This window comes from Rhododendron vialii, chromosome 11a, assembly GCF_030253575.1.
Source record: "Rhododendron vialii isolate Sample 1 chromosome 11a, ASM3025357v1".
Lineage (NCBI taxonomy): Eukaryota > Viridiplantae > Streptophyta > Magnoliopsida > Ericales > Ericaceae > Rhododendron > Rhododendron vialii.
The window spans coordinates 18,559,668-18,577,187 of record NC_080567.1 but is presented as its reverse complement, the minus strand read 5'-3'; the positions used below and the strand labels follow the sequence as shown (position 1 = coordinate 18,577,187).

General features: G+C 38.3%; 2 protein-coding genes across 2 annotated transcripts; both read left to right on the top strand.

The window, feature by feature from the left end:
* Window positions 1-147: 147 nt before the first annotated feature.
* Window positions 148-5,319, top strand: LOC131306702 (beta-fructofuranosidase, insoluble isoenzyme CWINV3-like). Its single transcript, XM_058333104.1, has 7 exons — window positions 148-523; window positions 671-679; window positions 1,445-2,277; window positions 2,759-2,917; window positions 2,999-3,237; window positions 3,325-3,415; window positions 4,718-5,319. Exons 1-7 carry the CDS (start codon window positions 352-354, stop codon window positions 4,937-4,939), a joined length of 1,725 nt encoding a protein of 574 aa, XP_058189087.1. The 5' UTR covers window positions 148-351; the 3' UTR covers window positions 4,940-5,319.
* Window positions 5,320-7,267: 1,948 nt separating this feature from the next.
* On the top strand, window positions 7,268-16,690 carry LOC131306703 (probable ADP,ATP carrier protein At5g56450). Its single transcript, XM_058333105.1, has 2 exons — window positions 7,268-7,969; window positions 15,807-16,690. Exons 1-2 carry the CDS (start codon window positions 7,628-7,630, stop codon window positions 16,440-16,442), a joined length of 978 nt encoding a protein of 325 aa, XP_058189088.1. The 5' UTR covers window positions 7,268-7,627; the 3' UTR covers window positions 16,443-16,690.
* The last annotated feature ends 830 nt before the right edge of the window (window positions 16,691-17,520 follow it).

Sequence of the window (17,520 nt, the reverse complement as noted above, 5' to 3'; positions counted from 1 at the left end):
AGCTCAGGTGTTTATATGAAATTTAAGAAAGGTCAGGTGTTGAATTGATGAATCTTTAGAAAACTGAAGTGTTTATATGAAATTTAAAAAAGGTCAAATATATATGTGTGATTTATGTGAAAGGCCAGGCTCTACATGAAATTTTTCCATCTCAATATTCAGTACAGCATATAATTGTTTTCTGTCCTTCAAACAGAAAATTTTGGAAATTGAAAACCCATTTATTGATTGAACCGAAAGAAAACTTTCTTGAATTTCCAGATAGTGAAAAGCGGTAGTGAACTTGTGTTTCCTGGGGGAGAAAAATAGCTACTGTTGAGGGTTGATCTGGCTGTGTGCCTAAGCAGAGGCATGAAGAAGACCTGTACTACTTCTGTTCTTGGGTTATGCTATTTTGTACTGATTGGTAATGGAGTTGAGTTTGGGGCTTCCACTCCCACTGCTACAAGTGATCATTCTGTTTTGGAAGAACAGCCCTACAGAACTGCCTACCATTTCCAGCCCCCGAAGAACTGGATGAATGGTATGCTTTCTTTGTTTTTCCTCTCTCCAAGATTTCCTTCTTTCTTCGCTCGAATTTTCTTTGTAGTCTTCCTAGTGTTGATTCTAATTCATGTTCCTGTTATTTGGCATGTTCTCTTGGTCAAAACTGCAAATGATGAATCTGCAGATCCTAATGGTAAGTTCTTCTCATCATTCTTCCCTGGGTTAAACTCATGTTTCAAAGCTGGGAATATTATTCATCTATTTATGTTACTTTATGCTAATCAACCCCCACACACGCACTCACACACAAATTTTCCCTACATGACTTAAATCTGTTTGGTTTGACTGATTTAGTAAGAAATATATGAAATGAGAAAAGGAACTCTCTCTCTCTCTCTCTCTCTCTCTCTCTCTCTCTCTCTCTCTCTCTCTCTCTCTCTCTCCTGTTTTGGTAAGGAATTAGTTGAGAAATTGGCAAAAAAGAAAACCGTGCCGGTTCTACTATTTATCATGGAAATTGGAAACTGGGGAAATCCAACGGGAAAGGAAACTGATAGATTGTGTACCTCACATAATACGAGACTCCACCAAATAAAAAGAACAAAAAGAAAATCTCACTCATTTCCCTAGCTCATATGGTTTTTGTTTTGTACCCATCCAAACATGAAGTGAGAGAATACAATTTTGTCCTCTCTTTTTTTTCTCGTCACCCAGATGGGAGACCACGGTAAGTCAGGATTATGTTTTTGGATTGGCTGTCTCTGAGGAATAACTTTTATTCATAGGTTGCTGAGAAATAATTTGGTAATTGTAAGATATTTGCTCTTGGCGTCACTCGAAGCTCAATGTATTGTTGCTACTTGCTATATAATTGGTGTATACCTGAGAGACTTGCTTAGTTGAAACTTTGTTAGTCATTTCCAGACTCAGTTCCAATCCCAATCTTCATCTATCACAGGACCGATGTATTACAATGGAATCTATCATCTTTTCTACCAGCACAACCCATATGGACCACTGTGGGGTAACATGACATGGGCCCATTCAATATCATATGATCTCATCAACTGGGTTCATCTTGATCATGCTCTTAATCCAATAGATCCTTTTGACATCAATGGTTGCTGGTCCGGTTCAACCACAATCCTTCCGGGGGGGAAACCTGCCATTCTATACACCGGAAAGGACACTGAGAATCACGAGGTCCAAAACTTGGCGGTGCCCAAGAATCTATCTGATCCACTCCTAATAGAATGGGTAAAATCAGCCCATAATCCTATAATGACTCCAGTTAACGGCATTGATCCATTCTTCTATAGGGACCCCACAACTGCATGGCAAGGGCCAAATAAAAGATGGCGGGTTATTGTTGGAAGCCAGACTGATGGTCATGGAACAGCAATTCTATACACAAGTGAAGATTTCGTTAACTGGACTAGGAGTGAGAGTCCTCTTCATTCCTCAAATAGAACTGGGATGTGGGAATGTCCTGATTTTTACCCGGTTAGTGTAGAGGGGAACGGTAGAGGTATAGAACCTAAGTACGTGCTCAAGGCAAGCTTCAATCATCAGGATCACTATGTAATTGGACACTATGATCCTAAAACAGACATATATGTAGTTAATACCGACTTCATGGACAGTGCTTTGCAGTTGAGGTATGATTATGGGAAATTCTATGCTTCAAAGACGTTTCTTGACAGTGGAAAAAAGAGGCGGGTATTGTGGGCATGGATAGAGGAGACGGATAGTGAATCCGATGACATTGAGAAGGGATGGTCCGGACTTCAGGTATAATTATGAAGGTTCAAACTGTTTAAGCTTTATTTTGGGTTTCTACATGCCACCTTGCTTGGTGCCTTTGATTTCTCTGATTCACTTCCTATCATGAACTGAAATATGCTGTGTGTGTGTCTTCTAGTTGACCAAAATAATTGGAGGATTCTATTTCTGCTGGCTTTGTGGTTTCTCTTAGAAAACCAAACCATGTAATGGCCTGGAGTTTTAAGTTGAATGGGTAGATAGTCAACTTCTACTGCACAAGTGGAAGCACTCCTGGCAGAACAATAACAGCAGTTCTGGAAAAAAAACTTCAATTATGTTGGGTTTTTTTTTTTTTTGTTCAAATATGATTCCAAAGAAAACTCCCAGCTATGTCAATTGGGAAATTGAGTCCATCCCTTTAAGTTGCATCATGGTGTATTGGGTGGGGAAGAATCTGCAGTTATAAGCATAACATGAGGGGTTTGTTTTTTTGTTTTTTTTGTTTAAGTCATTTCCAAGAACTGTTTCCATTGGTAAAAGTGGAGAGCAGTTAGCACAGTGGCCAATCAAAGAAATTGAGAAACTACGTTTAGAAGAAGTTAACATTCATGATAAAGAGCTCGAGGGTGGCTCTGTGCTCGAAGTTGTGGGCATTACTGGTTCACAGGTAAATGATCTTATCGTATATCCTCTATTCTGACGCCAAATACTACAACCTTTTTTTCTAACAAAGAACACCTTTTTTAAGGCTGACGTGGAGGTCTCATTTGTGTTGCCAAAATTTGAAGAGACAGAAATGATGGAGCAAAATTTGGTTGATCCCCAACTGCTTTGCAGCCAAAACCAAGCATCTGTGGAAGGCCTTCTCGGGCCATTTGGGTTGCTGGTTTTGGCTTCTAAGGACTTGACAGAGCAAACTGCGATCTTCTTTCGGATATTCAGAAGTCACAGCAAATATGTTGTTCTGATGTGCAGTGATCAGAGCAGGCAACTTATTCAAACACGAAAAGGCATGTTTTCCAGTGATCATATCACAATGGTCTTACTTGGTACCTTTTTTTTTTTTATGAACAGGTCTTCTTTGAGAGATGAGGTTGAGAAAACAACCTATGGAGCTTTTGTTGATATAGACCCTTCTAGTGAGACAGTTTCACTCAGAAGCTTGGTAAGTTTTCTTTTAAGGTAAATTTTTAGAGGTGATGGTTTGCTGTTAGTATCTGTAGAACAGCCGAGCTAACTTCATATGAACGATAAATACCGTTCTGGGATGGTTTGTTTGTGCAAAAACCATTTGATCTAGACTTCCAGTGCGTAATGTGTACTGCATTCTTAACCATTTCACGGTAGCTCAAGCTTTTCCCTTTCCGTGGAAACTGGAAACATCCTCTAAAAATGGGTTTAGGGTTGGTTAACAGATAGACCCAACTTCTTATAGTCATTTCTTTTTCGTAATTTGTTTGTAATGGTGGAATAGCAAATTCCAAAGTATACAAGTTTTGCTTCAAGTACATATTTTGTGTCAGTGATGAATGTCCCTCCATGTGAAATCATGATACCATGGATAAAACCTATGTTAGAACTTTGCTTGATGTTTGATTCTAGACATCCGCACTCACCAATATGTCAGCTTCTGGACTTAGGAAGCCTTCTGGAAGTCAGCGCCCAAAGCTCCAGGTTTCGGTGTTTGACGATTTTTATTTTTGCCAACTTTGACTTTTTTTGCACTTGTGTTAAACTTCCTGAATCTCTGTTTTTGGTATATTATTGTCAGTTTTTGATCAGCTATATTCTTGTTAGTTTTGGGCTTGGTGTGCAAGAAAACCAATTTTGGATGTGATAAGTTATGGGATGGACTCTTTCTGTGTAAAATGATTCATTCTCAGCTTCTTCAGATTGGGTTGCTGGAGAGAGAACTTGGAATTTGGGTATGGTATGATTTTTTCCTGGGGCTTAGCAGAGATTCTCCTTTGTAGCTTCCTTGAGCATTCATTCTTCTTTGTGTTAGTGGAAGCCTTTCTTTGAGTACCTGGAAAACTTGGTTTCAGTTGTCACTGATGTCTAATTTTTATCTCGTTCCTTTGTATCCACCTTTCAAGTTAGTTAGGTTCCGTCTCTTCATATTCATAGTTATCCTCATCAGTGGTGTCAAGTCTTTGGAGGCTCTCCACACAGTAAGAAGTCTAAAATGGATTTTAAAATCTTGTTTCCAGATTGGAGAATCATCGGTTTCGGTCTTGGACAACTCTGTACATATCAAATCAATAGCATGGCTTTTTCTCAAGGGAAAAAAAAATAAAAATCATTGTCTCACAGTAGTACAATGCTAATTGAACAAACAATCGCAGGATGCCCAGTTTTTCTGGAAATGCGCGCTTTCATTCACTGTTTTTTTGTTTTCATTTTCCTTTTGTCATTTTTTGTTAGATGTTTCTCTCTAGCTTGATCACATTGCTTAATTATCTTGCAGATAGATCACTCCATTGTTGAGAGCTTTGGAGGAGAAGGGGTCACATGCATCACTGCTAGAGTTTACCCGAAGTTGGCTACTGACAAAGAAGCTCACCTTTATGCATTTAACAATGGAACTCAGAGTGTGAAAATCTCAAAGCTTAGTGCTTGGAGCATGAAGGAAGCTCAATTCTTCCAATACAGAAAAGAAGAAGGCCACTTTTCCAATTATGATGGATAGCAAGGCAAATTATTATTGGAGAATTATTTGCTGTGAAAAAGCAGCTGGAAATGCAAAATGATGGATTGGTCCACATTGTGTCAAATACAAATCATTCCTACATTTGATCATAGTTCTAGATCGAATGAGAAATTCAAAAGATGCTGGAGAGCGTGCTTTGGATTAGGTATATGAGCAAACAACCATTTGATCTCCATCAAAAGTCTGCGTTGAATAGCTTATGAACTAATGGATGTTAACAGGTAGCATATTCTCCATCTAATCTATGTTGAATCCCTTATGAACTAATGAATGTAAACAATACCGGATTAAAGACCTCGTTCCGCTGAGGAAAATATTACTTATTTGGAAAATAAGTACTTAGTTTTTGAATTAAAGAAGATGTATTGTGAGAGAATGATATTTTTTGTAAATAGAAAATAAGTATTTAAGAAATAAGAACTTTAGCGGGACGAGGGTATCGGATACCAAAATGTCCAATTATTTTCTCTTTTCTGCTTAAACAAAAGAGAATGCCTCGACCATTGATTTGTGCATCATTCGGCCTCTCTTTTTTTCTTTTTTGATTCTTCGGTCTTCTCTCCAGTATAATACTATACTTCTCATAATTTCTTAAGCAGTATATTTTAAAATTAGAATTATGTAGTAACGTAAAATGGTTGATTGCAATAGTTTTAGTAAAGGGAATTAATAATGCCAAAATCTTTTTTGTTCTTGCCAAAATTCAAGGTGTACCTTTTATTGCATGACTTAATTGTTCTTCATTATATCACTTACTTTACAAAAATGCTCTTTCAAATTCCATGGGCCGATAAAAGTTGTTCCTAGCATTGGTTGATTAAAATAAATACTCCCTCCATCATAATTTTACTTGTCTCGGTTCTATTCCAACTGGATAAAAAAACTAGCTATATCGTTAAATTTATAATGAATTTCATATTCAATATGGATCTTGTTTGATAGATCTCGATTTGTTCTATAATACAATGTTTTTGAAATCATCTAAAACATTATAAATTACAATGTATAATCAATTGAAAAGTGACATGAACTTCCAAAAAAAATAATTAAATTCGTACGGAGGGCGTAGTCTGCAGGAGTTAATCATGGATTCATGCATTTCAAGACGAATACTCAAAACCACATACCCATAGCCCAGCTCCAATCTTCCTCGTATGTATCTCTGAATCCAAATTTCTTATCGTTTCTGTTAGATTAAATATAACCATAGTGCGGAAGCGGCGGATGGTTCGGGTTACCTTGCGAACTTTAATCGAACCGGACCTTGGTGTGGATGAATTACGAACTCTTGATCACATACCAAATCAACGACAAATTCCTACGATGGAATTCCACGGTGCAAAAGCTCGGATTGCTCTTTAATGGTAGAGAGAGAACTATTGATGAGAGAGTTTTCCAGAACTCTATTTCACTTTTGTATATCTCTCGTATTATCTTGTATACGTTCTTTATGACATCCTGCAGGAAATAAATAAAGAGAGTGCATCCTAGATGCTTTAGAAGTCTTCTAATCCTAAGAGATTAGAATTACTTCCAACTTTTTTTATCTTATCTCCAATATGAGATAGGACTCTCTAATATATGGGTCATCGGGTTATGCCCACATGGACAGCCCGATTTGGTTCCGGACCGGCCCCAAATTCCAACAGTTTCAATTCTTTTTGGCTAATCAAAGTACAACTCTAGACATGCCGATTTGCCAAATCACTAATTTCTACAGAGAAATATCTCAAAGATTTCTGGGCTTCGACAAAGATTAATTTCTCATAAAGGTTTTTGGGTTCTATTGTCATTCATATTATGCCTCAGAAAGCAACGTGTTATTGTGTCATATTCGTATTATATAAGCTTGCTTCTGAAACTATCAATGTTAGGCTCTGTTTGGAACTTTAAAAAAATAAAGGAAGTTACTATTATTTTTTTGTTAAGAAAAGAACAAATGAGATTTGAAGGGGCATTTTTATAAAAATATAGGGCAATTAGGTCATGCAATAACAATTACACCTTGAGTTTTGGAATAAACAAAAAGGGTAGTGGCAGGAAAAAAAAAGAAGTTTTGGCATTATCAACACCCTTAGTAAAAAGCATGACCAGTTCCGTCCAAAATAAGTAATGAACCTATTCGAGTCAAAATGAAAAAACAAACACAACTCGAATGAATTTGGTCAAATGAACATGAAAAAATAAGTAGTCAGTGTTTATCAGGTGGTGTGTTTAATTTTCAAGAAGGCCAAAAATTACGAACTTTTTTGAACTACTTTCTTGAAATTAGTCAAGGAGAATGTAAGTTGAAAAAAAAAAAAAAAAACCCCAAAAATAGTTCCAAAACAGGAAGAAGGCTTCGGTGGGAAATCAACCGCGGCGGGGTGCAATTCTGTTAGAGAGAGCGAGAGAGAGAAACCCATCTCCATCCATCTCTTTCATATAGAAAGTCAAGAATCAGAAAGATAGCTCCTTTTCTTCATTTCCCCAAACAAGAAATAGAGCATCTCCTCTCTTGAAGCTTCACAAATCTGCGGACAAATTCTAACTAACATAGTTACAGAGATATATAGGGTAGTTTTTATTTACACTATCATTTATCCCAGGTTGATTTTAAGAGAGAGAGAGAGAGAGAGAGAGAGAGAGAGAGAGAGAGAGAGGTTTTGTGGGTATTTTAGAGAGAGAATGGTGGAGGAGGGAGAGGAGAGCAGCAGTGAGTCAGGGTTACGGAGGAGATCATCGGGGCCGTACGACTGGGTGACGAGTTTTCAGAGGGATCTGATGGCGGGGGCGGTGATGGGGGGACTGGTGCACACGATCGTGGCCCCAATGGAGAGGGCAAAGCTGCTGCTGCAGACCCAGGAGAGCAACGCCGCCATCGTGTCCGGGCCCCACCGGAGGTTCAAGGGGATGGCGGATTGCATAGTCCGTACGGTGAGAGAGGAAGGGATTCTCTCTCTTTGGAGAGGCAATGGTAGCAGTGTCCTCCGGTATTACCCCTCTGTTGCCCTCAATTTCTCCCTCAAGGTAAAAATAGAAGATTACATCACATTTTGCTTATGTATATGTACACGTGTATCTCTATTCACATAGTCTTGTTTGGTTCAACTTCAAGAACAGTAGCAATGTTCATGCTTGTGTGTGTGATTGGTTTGATAATGATCTTGTTTTGATGGTTGTATGCATAAATATTAGTTCACATACATGTATGAAGTATGTGAAGTTGTATTCATTTGCATTTCTACGTTTGTCTTCGTGGGTTAGTTCAAGAACTGTGGCAATGTTCATGCTTGTCTGTGGTTGTTTTGATGATGCTCTTTTGTTTATGGCACGAATATTGGTCCACGTATATGTACGTATATAGGGGTGTATGGATTGCATAGTTCATACGGTGAGAGAAGAGGGTATTCTCTCTCTTTGGAGAAGCAATGGGAGCAGTGTCATTCGGTATTACCCCTCTGTTGCCCTTAATTTAAATTGCATCACATTTTTCTTATGTGTATATATCTGTGAATATCTCTATTGAGTAGTCTTGTTTGGTTCAAGAACTGTGGCAATGTTCGTGCTTGTTTATATGATATTGTTTTGATGGTTGTATGAACAAACATTGGTGCTGTTGAGGAAATAGAATACCACATTGCTTAGGAGTGGAATGAGTGATCACTTAATAACATTTGGGACCTCTCTACTCATTGCCAATTGGTTTTGAGATGGATATAAAGTTTCTTCAGGTGCACACGTATATGGATGTGTGTTGGAGTATATGAGTTTGTATTCATTTGTATTTCTGTGTTTGTGTTCGTGGGTTTGGTTCAAGAACAGTGGAAAATGCGCTTTTACGTGTCTGACTTCAAGATTGATTTTATAGAAGATACGTGAAACGCTATGTTTGAATTCGGTGTGAAGGAACTCATTTTGATGGGTATTTTTCATTTTTTTTCTCTTTGGCCTTGAGACCATTTTCGTAAGTGATTATATTTATTGCTAATATGGAATTGGTAGGGAAATTTCTCAAATACTCGGGACTCAATCCTACTATGAATTTCTCTGTTGGTAATCTAGTGGGTAAATAAATCTGACTTCACTGAAACTAAACTAGATCCCTCATACTCGCACAAAAGATCCTCAAGGACGATTACAACTCAAGGTAAAGAGTTACATCTTGGAAGAAAATATATGGCTTGGACAATTGTTTGTCAAACAGGATTGGCAGACGCCGATCAAAAAAAAAAAAGGATTGGCAGACTGCTGGGGGACTCTAAGACCAAACAGTTAGGGACAAATTGCTTGATGATGTGAGCTTAGATGAGATTGTTTAAATGGTAGAATGTGGGCTTGAGTGGGGAGTGATTAGCTATAGTTTACTAGATGTTTAGGTTTTCTGAGAAACCTGGTATTTATGGAGCTTAAAAAACAAACATGGGGTTTTCTAGGACAAAATTAGTTTTACATTGTCTGGGTGAGGTATAAATTAGTTGGATGCTTTCTTGAGCTATTTATTAATGTCTATTTGTGTTCTTTAGCTCTCTAGGAGTTGTTTCCTCGCGGAGAGTTCTAACGGGCTTCAATGCTGCCTGGTGCAATTATTGCTGTTGTGGATACCAACTACAATTATAATGTAGGTTTCTTGTTAAGGTTTCGTGCGTTTCAGTGTGTATGAAAGGCAAAGAGGCCAAACTTGATTTTTTTTATTTTATTTTTCCTGATTAGGTGCATCTCACATAAGCAACCTAACACTAGTGCTCACGGCATGAATGTTTGAACCTCGTGTGATCTGATTATAGTCATTTAGGATTTAGCCACAGAATTGCTCTTTACCAGGCTACTGGTGGTCATTTGATTTATAAATGTTTCCTACTGGCAGAGCAAGAAACTTGTCACTTCTCTTTTCAGTTAGGCAATGACAAAGCCTTCATTGGGAGTTTTTGGTTGTGACTGCATGAATCCTGTTTTTCCATATTTCTTTATCTAGGTAGTTCTTGTTGGGGTAATGCTCTTCATTTGAAAGTCTGCTAAGGCCATTGCTTTACTGAGTAAAGGTTCTGGCTACATGAATCCGGTTGTGCCATACTATTTTATCTAGCCCATTCTTTTGGGAGACTGCTAAGGCAATACACTTTTGCATTTGAGTGAAGGTTTTGTTCCAGTGCCACCTATCTGGCACTCATATAGTGGGATATAGGTAATTAGGAACTGAAAGTTTTCCAATTAAACTGGCAAGGGATATCACTGTGTAATAGAAGAGTGAGAAACGTATGGGTGATAATTTTTGGAATAAGGAGAATTGGTTTTAGATTTTTATTTTTATTTTTCATTTGATGTCACTAGCCGCCTGTCAGCACCCCTTGTGGCATGCCATTTGTCAAAGACCGCAACCCACGACTTTTTTAGCTATAGTTGTTCAGAAAAAGACATGTTATCAATTCTAGACTACAGCAAAGTGAAGAAACTCCTCCTTTTCATGTCTATCTTCTTTCTTTGATGCCCATTTTGGCTTGGTCAGAGATCTTCAAAATTTAACTTTCTGTATCCTCTAAATGCATTTGAACTTGTTATTTTATTTCCTAATGCACACGGACCCGCCTTGGGGATGATTCATAGACTCATAACTTCCATGAATTTCTTTGTAGCTGGTTGGTAGTTCCTCTTGAATGTGTTTGCAATCCTTTTCCGTTCTTGTATCCTTCATTGAGAATCACTATTGGCAATCCCGATGCTCAAATGAGTCAATGAAGTTGAGATTTAGGCCCACTGAAATTCCGTAGGCGAGGTTAACTACTATGCATTGGGCTTGAATTGCTAACTTTTTAGAGCAGTCAAGCGAGTCAACAATACATTATGAAACATGCATGACATGACACCTCTGACCGATTATGGATGGTGTAATAGACCTTGCTTTCAAGTTTTCAGAACCTGTAGACGCAGCCCTACTAATTATGGTTTCAAATTTACCCCAGTTAGCCCTGGCCACCACCACAAAAAAAGGCTATAAAGTTTTTTTGGTATTAAGGCACTAACAGCAGCATGTGGGTATTACATAGGAACTAGGATATGCCAGGCGAAAGCACCCTGTATCACGATTCTTTGGCCTTACATGTCACTTGGGCGTGTTGTGCATTGATATACTATTTCAACCTGTTTTACTATGATACCAGTACTCTGTTAGTAGTAGTATCTTGTATTGATGATTAATAGTTCCATGAATTGGTCAGTACGATGTTCATAAGTTTTTAGTTTATATGAAATGATCCTAACGTGACATTTGTCTTTAGCAGTATCATATTTTGTATATGTATTCATTAATTATCACTTATTCATTAATTATTATAACTTATTTATTATTGACTTTCAACCATCAGCGAAGAAATCATTCAATTCCCTCTTTTACCAGCTCCTTCGCTCTCTCACTGGCTTGAGAATTTCTTCTTGGCTGGATATTTGTCCAAAAACTGGCATCAGCCGCTGTGGATGCTCTCATAGATGAAAATTGTCGTGGATATGGGCATCTTCTTTGAAAGCTTGTACTGGTGGCATGAACCATCGTGACACCCAGGGCCACCCAAGGGTAACCCAACAAGTCCTTGGGCTAGGGCAAACCAAAAACAAAATATGCGAACCCAAAAAGAAAATTTTATAACAAAGGCCCAGCTTTGCAAAGGCCCAATCCAAGGAAATGTTTTTTGTCAACCTTCACTTGAAGCAGCATGTTCTTACTAAAACTAGAGTATTTTGTCAAGTTTTTATCTAGGCTGCACAAATTGCCAAAGGCACTTTCTTAGTTGCAGGAACCTTCAACTATGCCCACATTTTTTCAACGGAAACGCGTTTCTGCGTTCCCGTCGAAGGAAACTCCAAGAAACCCGTCCCAATGACGACGGGAACTTACACCCAAAAAATGGTTGAGAGACTTACGATTCAAGTTGCAATTGATACCTTTAAAGTTGTTTTGATCTTGTTAGTGAGCACATCTGATATCAACTTTCTAGAGTCATATTAATGCCCTTAACTTTTACGCCTAGTTAATATGCACAAGAGCTATATTGTGTAATCATGTGCTACAATAAAAATGTTGAAATATAACTAGAAACTTATAATTTTAATAGTAATATTTTATGTGGTAGAATAATATTTTTATATTGACATTTAACAATATAAAATTCCAAAATATATTTATAATTTTAATAATTTTTCCTAACTACTCCCAATGGCACTCCCACACTTCTGTGATCATCCGCTCCCCCGTCCCCGCTACCGCTTCGTGTAACTAAGGGCACTTTCCATGGTTCAAATTTGAAGTCTACCAACAGGGTAAATGGAAGGAAGGAGGGTGAATCTTATGCAACAAGGGGTGTAGCTAGAAGATGCATGCAGTATACAACAAAATGGTTAGTTAAACTAAAAATTCCTATCTGAACCTAGAATTCTGCAAAATACAGCAGAAGAAGAAAACCAATTTTAGGAGTGCAATTTTGTTCACCCTCCTTAAAAGAGGGTGAATATTACCCTCTCTCTTATTGGTTGAAATGGTGTAGGTCACACCCCTGCAATACACTTTTTGGTAAGCATGACATCACTTTGTGGTTGGATCCACACCATTTCAACTAATAGAACGGAAGGTAATGTTCACCCTCTTAAGTGGAGGGTGAACAAAATTAAATTCCAATTCTAGACCCAGCGCACATCCAAAGTACTTGAGTTCAAACATGAATATATCTACATGTTTTCTAATTTATCACAATACTTATAAAATGGTGCGATCGTTTAAACTCAATATATTGTGATTTTGATTTTTTGATATAATTCAAGCTAAAAGCATAATGTAATCTCGATTTTTTTTTACTTGTGTCAGTGAATGTCTTTGTATTTTTTATGATTGTATAGTAAGTGGGCAACCAAACTTGGGATCAGAGTTGGAAAACCCAAATATCGTGGCCGACACTGGTTACACCGGTAGTGTGCCCCGTCAACCAATCAAATCAAACGTTGGCATGGAGCCATGGACACTCGTCCACAACTTGGACTTGTTAGATAACCAATTATACCAAACCAAACCGAGCCTTACGTCCCAATCACTTGGGGTCGGCTATCACCAATTATACCCAATGTTACTTTTTTTCAGAAATTGTTCCAACTAAAAATTGAGCTAACACTCCCGCTCACATGCAACTAAGAAGCATGGATGCATGCACCGATTATGTACAAGATACCAGATTAAGTTTCTAGTAGTCCCAAAAGCTCAAGCTATTAGGAAATGGACCCAGCAATATATATCAAGCACTCAAACACCCTCCCTTACGTGCAACCTCGTCTTGCACTTGGAGATGCAAATATTCGTACATACTGCGAAAGAATGCAAATGGGGGAAATATAGTGGAAATGGGTAACAAATTCCAATAGAGAGACATAAACCCAAGACCTCTTGCAACCTTAGCTATGATAATAATGATACCTTGTTAAGTTACCAGTAGTCCCAAAAGCTTGGGTTGTTACAAGATGAGCCCAACAACGTTTATCAAGCTATTCAACATCTTCCCTCACGTGCAACCCTGTCTTGTATGTGGAGAAGCAAATTTTCATAGATAGAGCGAAACATCATGCGAAAGGGAGAAGCAAAATGCAAACAGGGAACAAGTGCAAACAGAGTATCTGGAACCCAAGACCTCTCCCAACTAAGCTTTGATACCATGTTAAATTATCAGTTGTCCCAAAAGATTAAACTGTTAGGAAATGGACCCAAGTCTCCCAACAATATATATCAAGTTATCTAACAACATGGACACACCTTCCCAAAGTATTGGGTCAGGGATACGTCGGGTACTTCTTGAATTTATAACATATATTGGGTAGGCAACTAGACTTTACTTTACTCAGTACTTGACATCCTTCGGTATTGTGATTGAAGTCAAGAGAACGTATTTTGTTCCCGGGGAAAAACTATGTGATCTTGTAACAATAGTTTTATACTTATTTATGATGTAAACTCCACTTTTTGGTAAGCTTAATGGGTGCATGCCCAACTAGACATGGAGAACTCGTCTGATATCCTTACTTATGTGCCAAGTGTTCTACAAGGACACTTAACAAATTTAGAAAGGTTATTTTAGCATATATGAGATAGATGACGAGTGAGAAGACTTGAACGCAAGACGTCTGGGAATTAGAGCTCTGGTAGTGTGTAGAGTCACCACGAATTGCCCCAACAGCTTAAGCTACTAGGAACTGGGTTAACAAAGTATGCCAAACTACCACTACTTCCGGGCTGGGAGTCGTAGTTATTGAGTATTGACAATTATGAAATGAAAGATTGCACATGGATGAGCACCACAAACTCTATTGGCTGTGAGACAATTTAGTTCGCATACACTTGTGTACCCTACGGACTTTCTGTTCAGAAAACCACTAAAACTAGGTGGGCAAGTTGACGGCTGTCGGGAGTGCCAGTGACACACATCGGTGAGTGCTATTTCCCTGCACATGTTTGCCGCTATCAATGATCCCGATCTCCTGCTTCCTTTGCAAGCATAGACACTTGAACCTATTTCTAGTTTAATGAGGAATCAATGGAACTTGGCATTATATGCTGTTAATGAAAGGGGACATAAAAACAGTATAGATGAGGTTTAAATTTTCCAATTTTTGTATGCCTATCGAGCCAACTATATTGGAAAATCTCTGGTATGGTTCCAATAATTCTTCTTGGCATCTTTGGGAAATGTTATGTCTGTTTTCAGTCTCTTCCTTGAGCAGAATACACAAAAAAAACCTATATGAATTTGAGATTATAATAGATTTCCATTACATGTGAGGAGAAGAGTCTTTGGAGCACCACCTGTCTTTGTTTACATGTGTGAATAAATTACTAGAAAAAATAGTTCCAAGATTACAAGAAGTGGCCTTGCAGAGGGTTTTGTGAAGGCATAAAGAGCGGAGTACTTCGATGTAGTCTGCTCACTTCATGACTTTGAGGTTTACAAAATTACAATAGCATCTGGACCTGTTCGTGTTTTTGTACAGAACAGTTTTACTCTTCAAGTGATGACTGATTGGATCGTTTCTTAAAAATAAAAAATAAAATTATGTGCGTAGAAAAGTGTCCTTGTTGCTATTTCCTCCAACAGCTTCTTTATGCATTAGTGTGACACTAGTTGTACCAGTTTGGAATGCATCACTGGCAATGGTGATGTGTATTTCAGTTGAAGAACGGAGGTGAAATGGAGTTATTAAAATGAAAGAAAGTTCTTGCAAAAATTAATTCCCGTGGACAAAGTTACTTCCCTCAACAGTGCTGTTGGAAATGTTTCCTCTTCTACGGGAGGTCATGCTGCAACAATCGTTTATGTTATTGGTTGAACCAGTGGACAAATGAATTTTCCAACCTCCAACTTGAGGCCATTGTCATAACCATGTTTCACCCATATTTGTACAACGCTCATATCACTTTTTCCAACTGAAATGATTTATAGGTAAATGGTAAACTGTGAACAATCCAAGCTCTGTCATATCTTGCACTAAAGCTATGTAGTATGTACACTTGTACAAAGTGGTGGTGCATGTATAGGTTATTTTCTAATTGGTTTGGTTTTTGGCCATGATTAACAAGACGCTTCATGTATGAACTTTCTATTTTGGGTTTTGTCTGGATTTCTACTTTGGGTTTGGTCTGGAGTACTTTCAAGCATACTCATCGTGTAGAAATTGGTGACATTGAGACTTGAGACATCTTCGTTGAAGTTTTTGTTATCATGATTTTTTAGTTTCTGTCCTGTAACCTGCTTTTATGGACTCTGGCTTATTTTGGTTAAGAGTATTATTGAGACAGTTTGATTATGAGTTCACATCCTCAATCATTTATTTCTCTTTCCAGGATCTCTATAGAAACATCTTACGTAGTGGCAACTCTCTGGACACTCATTTTGTCTCCGGTGCTTCAGCCAACTTCATTGCTGGAGCTGCAGCCGGTTGTACAACACTGATTATCATCTACCCACTTGATATTGCCCATACCCGCCTAGCCGCTGATCTAGGAAGACCCAACTCGCGTCAGTTCCACGGCATCTCTCATTTCTTAACTACCATATACAGAACAGACGGCATCAGAGGGATTTACAGGGGACTTCCTGCCTCTCTTCAAGGGATGGTTGTTCACAGGGGCCTTTACTTTGGAGGTTTCGATACGATAAAAGAGATGATGTCGGAAGACAAAAATAAGCCTGAGTTGGCGTTGTGGAAGCGGTGGGTGGTGGCTCAGGCGGTCACAACTTCCGCCGGATTGGTTTCGTATCCGCTTGATACGGTTAGGAGGCGGATGATGATGCAATCTGGTTTAGAACATGCAATGTATGGTAGTACCATGGACTGTTGGAAGAAGATTTATCGGACGGAGGGAGTGGCCTCATTTTACCGTGGGGCCCTTTCGAACGTGTTTAGGAGTACTGGTGCTGCTGCCATATTGGTCTTGTATGATGAGGTGAAGAAATTTATGAATTGGAGAAGATTGTAGCAGGATTTATTTTTCTTGCTTTTATGTTGGAGTTCTTCTCATCTAAAGGGATTTTTAGAGTAGTTCAAGAAAATGACACAGCAACAGAAATCTTTTTTTTGGTGGACAAAGGGATTTGATACAGTTGTAGTGTGATATATGTACCTGTAGATGAGGCTCATTTGCCATGAATGTAACCCTTTTTGAGGCTGTGGCAATTGCACAAAGATTTTTTGGCTGACCAATAATAGAACAGAAATTTGGTGGAATTCTTTTCATATGAATGGTGATCATCATTCCAATATCAGTTCTTTTGTTGGATGATAGTGGAGGTGTGGCTTCAGGATTTTTGATTATGGCTGTCATGTAATTGTGTTTCCCTGGTTTGGTTCTTGACATTGGAGGAAGGAAAAAGGAAAAAAAAATGAAAAGAAAAGAAAAAAGGACATGTAGTTTGTGCGGTCGGCATGCAATGGGCCCACTTCGATGATTCGATCCTTCATTTTGTATGCTTAAACAAGAATGGTTTGAACCAACAGTTAGGCGCGCAATTTCACTCTATTCTCAAGCTCAAAGTTGAAGTGTCAAAATCATGTTTATTTACTTTATTACTAATGGTTTGACTTACCATCTGCGTAGCATAACAGAGAGCATGTTTTTCAATAGCCATGATTGTGGTATTGAAGTTGTAGCCATGCATTAAAAGAGATGCACACGAGAAAGAGGACTCAAAGAGCTTCCCGGCCATGACTCACCTCCACGAGTGAATCGATGGGTTCTTTTTGTAGTTACATTTTGTTTCTGATAATTGTTCGGACCTTTAAATCTTTCGAATTAACCGTGTTATTAATATATCCTCATTTTCTATTTCTTCAATAAAGAGCCTCCTTCGATCCCACCTCCCATGTATTTTGATTATGATACATGGTGAAAGTGCATGCTCAAGCAATGGTTTCCTTGTTTACTTGGGTAGTAAGTATCTTGTTTACTTGTAGCTCTTGGAGTATGGCAAAAAATTAGTTACCCCTAAAAAAACATACTACTACTCCACTATGATATCCTAATTAAATCGAGCCCTGAAGCGAAATCCTATCCAGGA

Bases quoted from the DNA above. Each gene is read 5' to 3' on its own strand.
- LOC131306702 (XM_058333104.1), top strand. From the start codon at position 352: ATGAAGAAGACCTGTACTACTTCTGTTCTTGGGTTATGCTATTTTGTA. The intron at 2,278-2,758 runs GTATAATTATGA...TTTTTGTTTAAG, and splicing joins AGGGATGGTCCGGACTTCAG to TCATTTCCAAGAACTGTTTC. The intron at 3,238-3,324 runs GCAACTTATTCA...TTTTATGAACAG, and splicing joins ATGTGCAGTGATCAGAGCAG to GTCTTCTTTGAGAGATGAGG.
- LOC131306703 (XM_058333105.1), top strand. From the start codon at position 7,628: ATGGTGGAGGAGGGAGAGGAGAGCAGCAGTGAGTCAGGGTTACGGAGG. The intron at 7,970-15,806 runs GTAAAAATAGAA...TTCTCTTTCCAG, and splicing joins CCCTCAATTTCTCCCTCAAG to GATCTCTATAGAAACATCTT.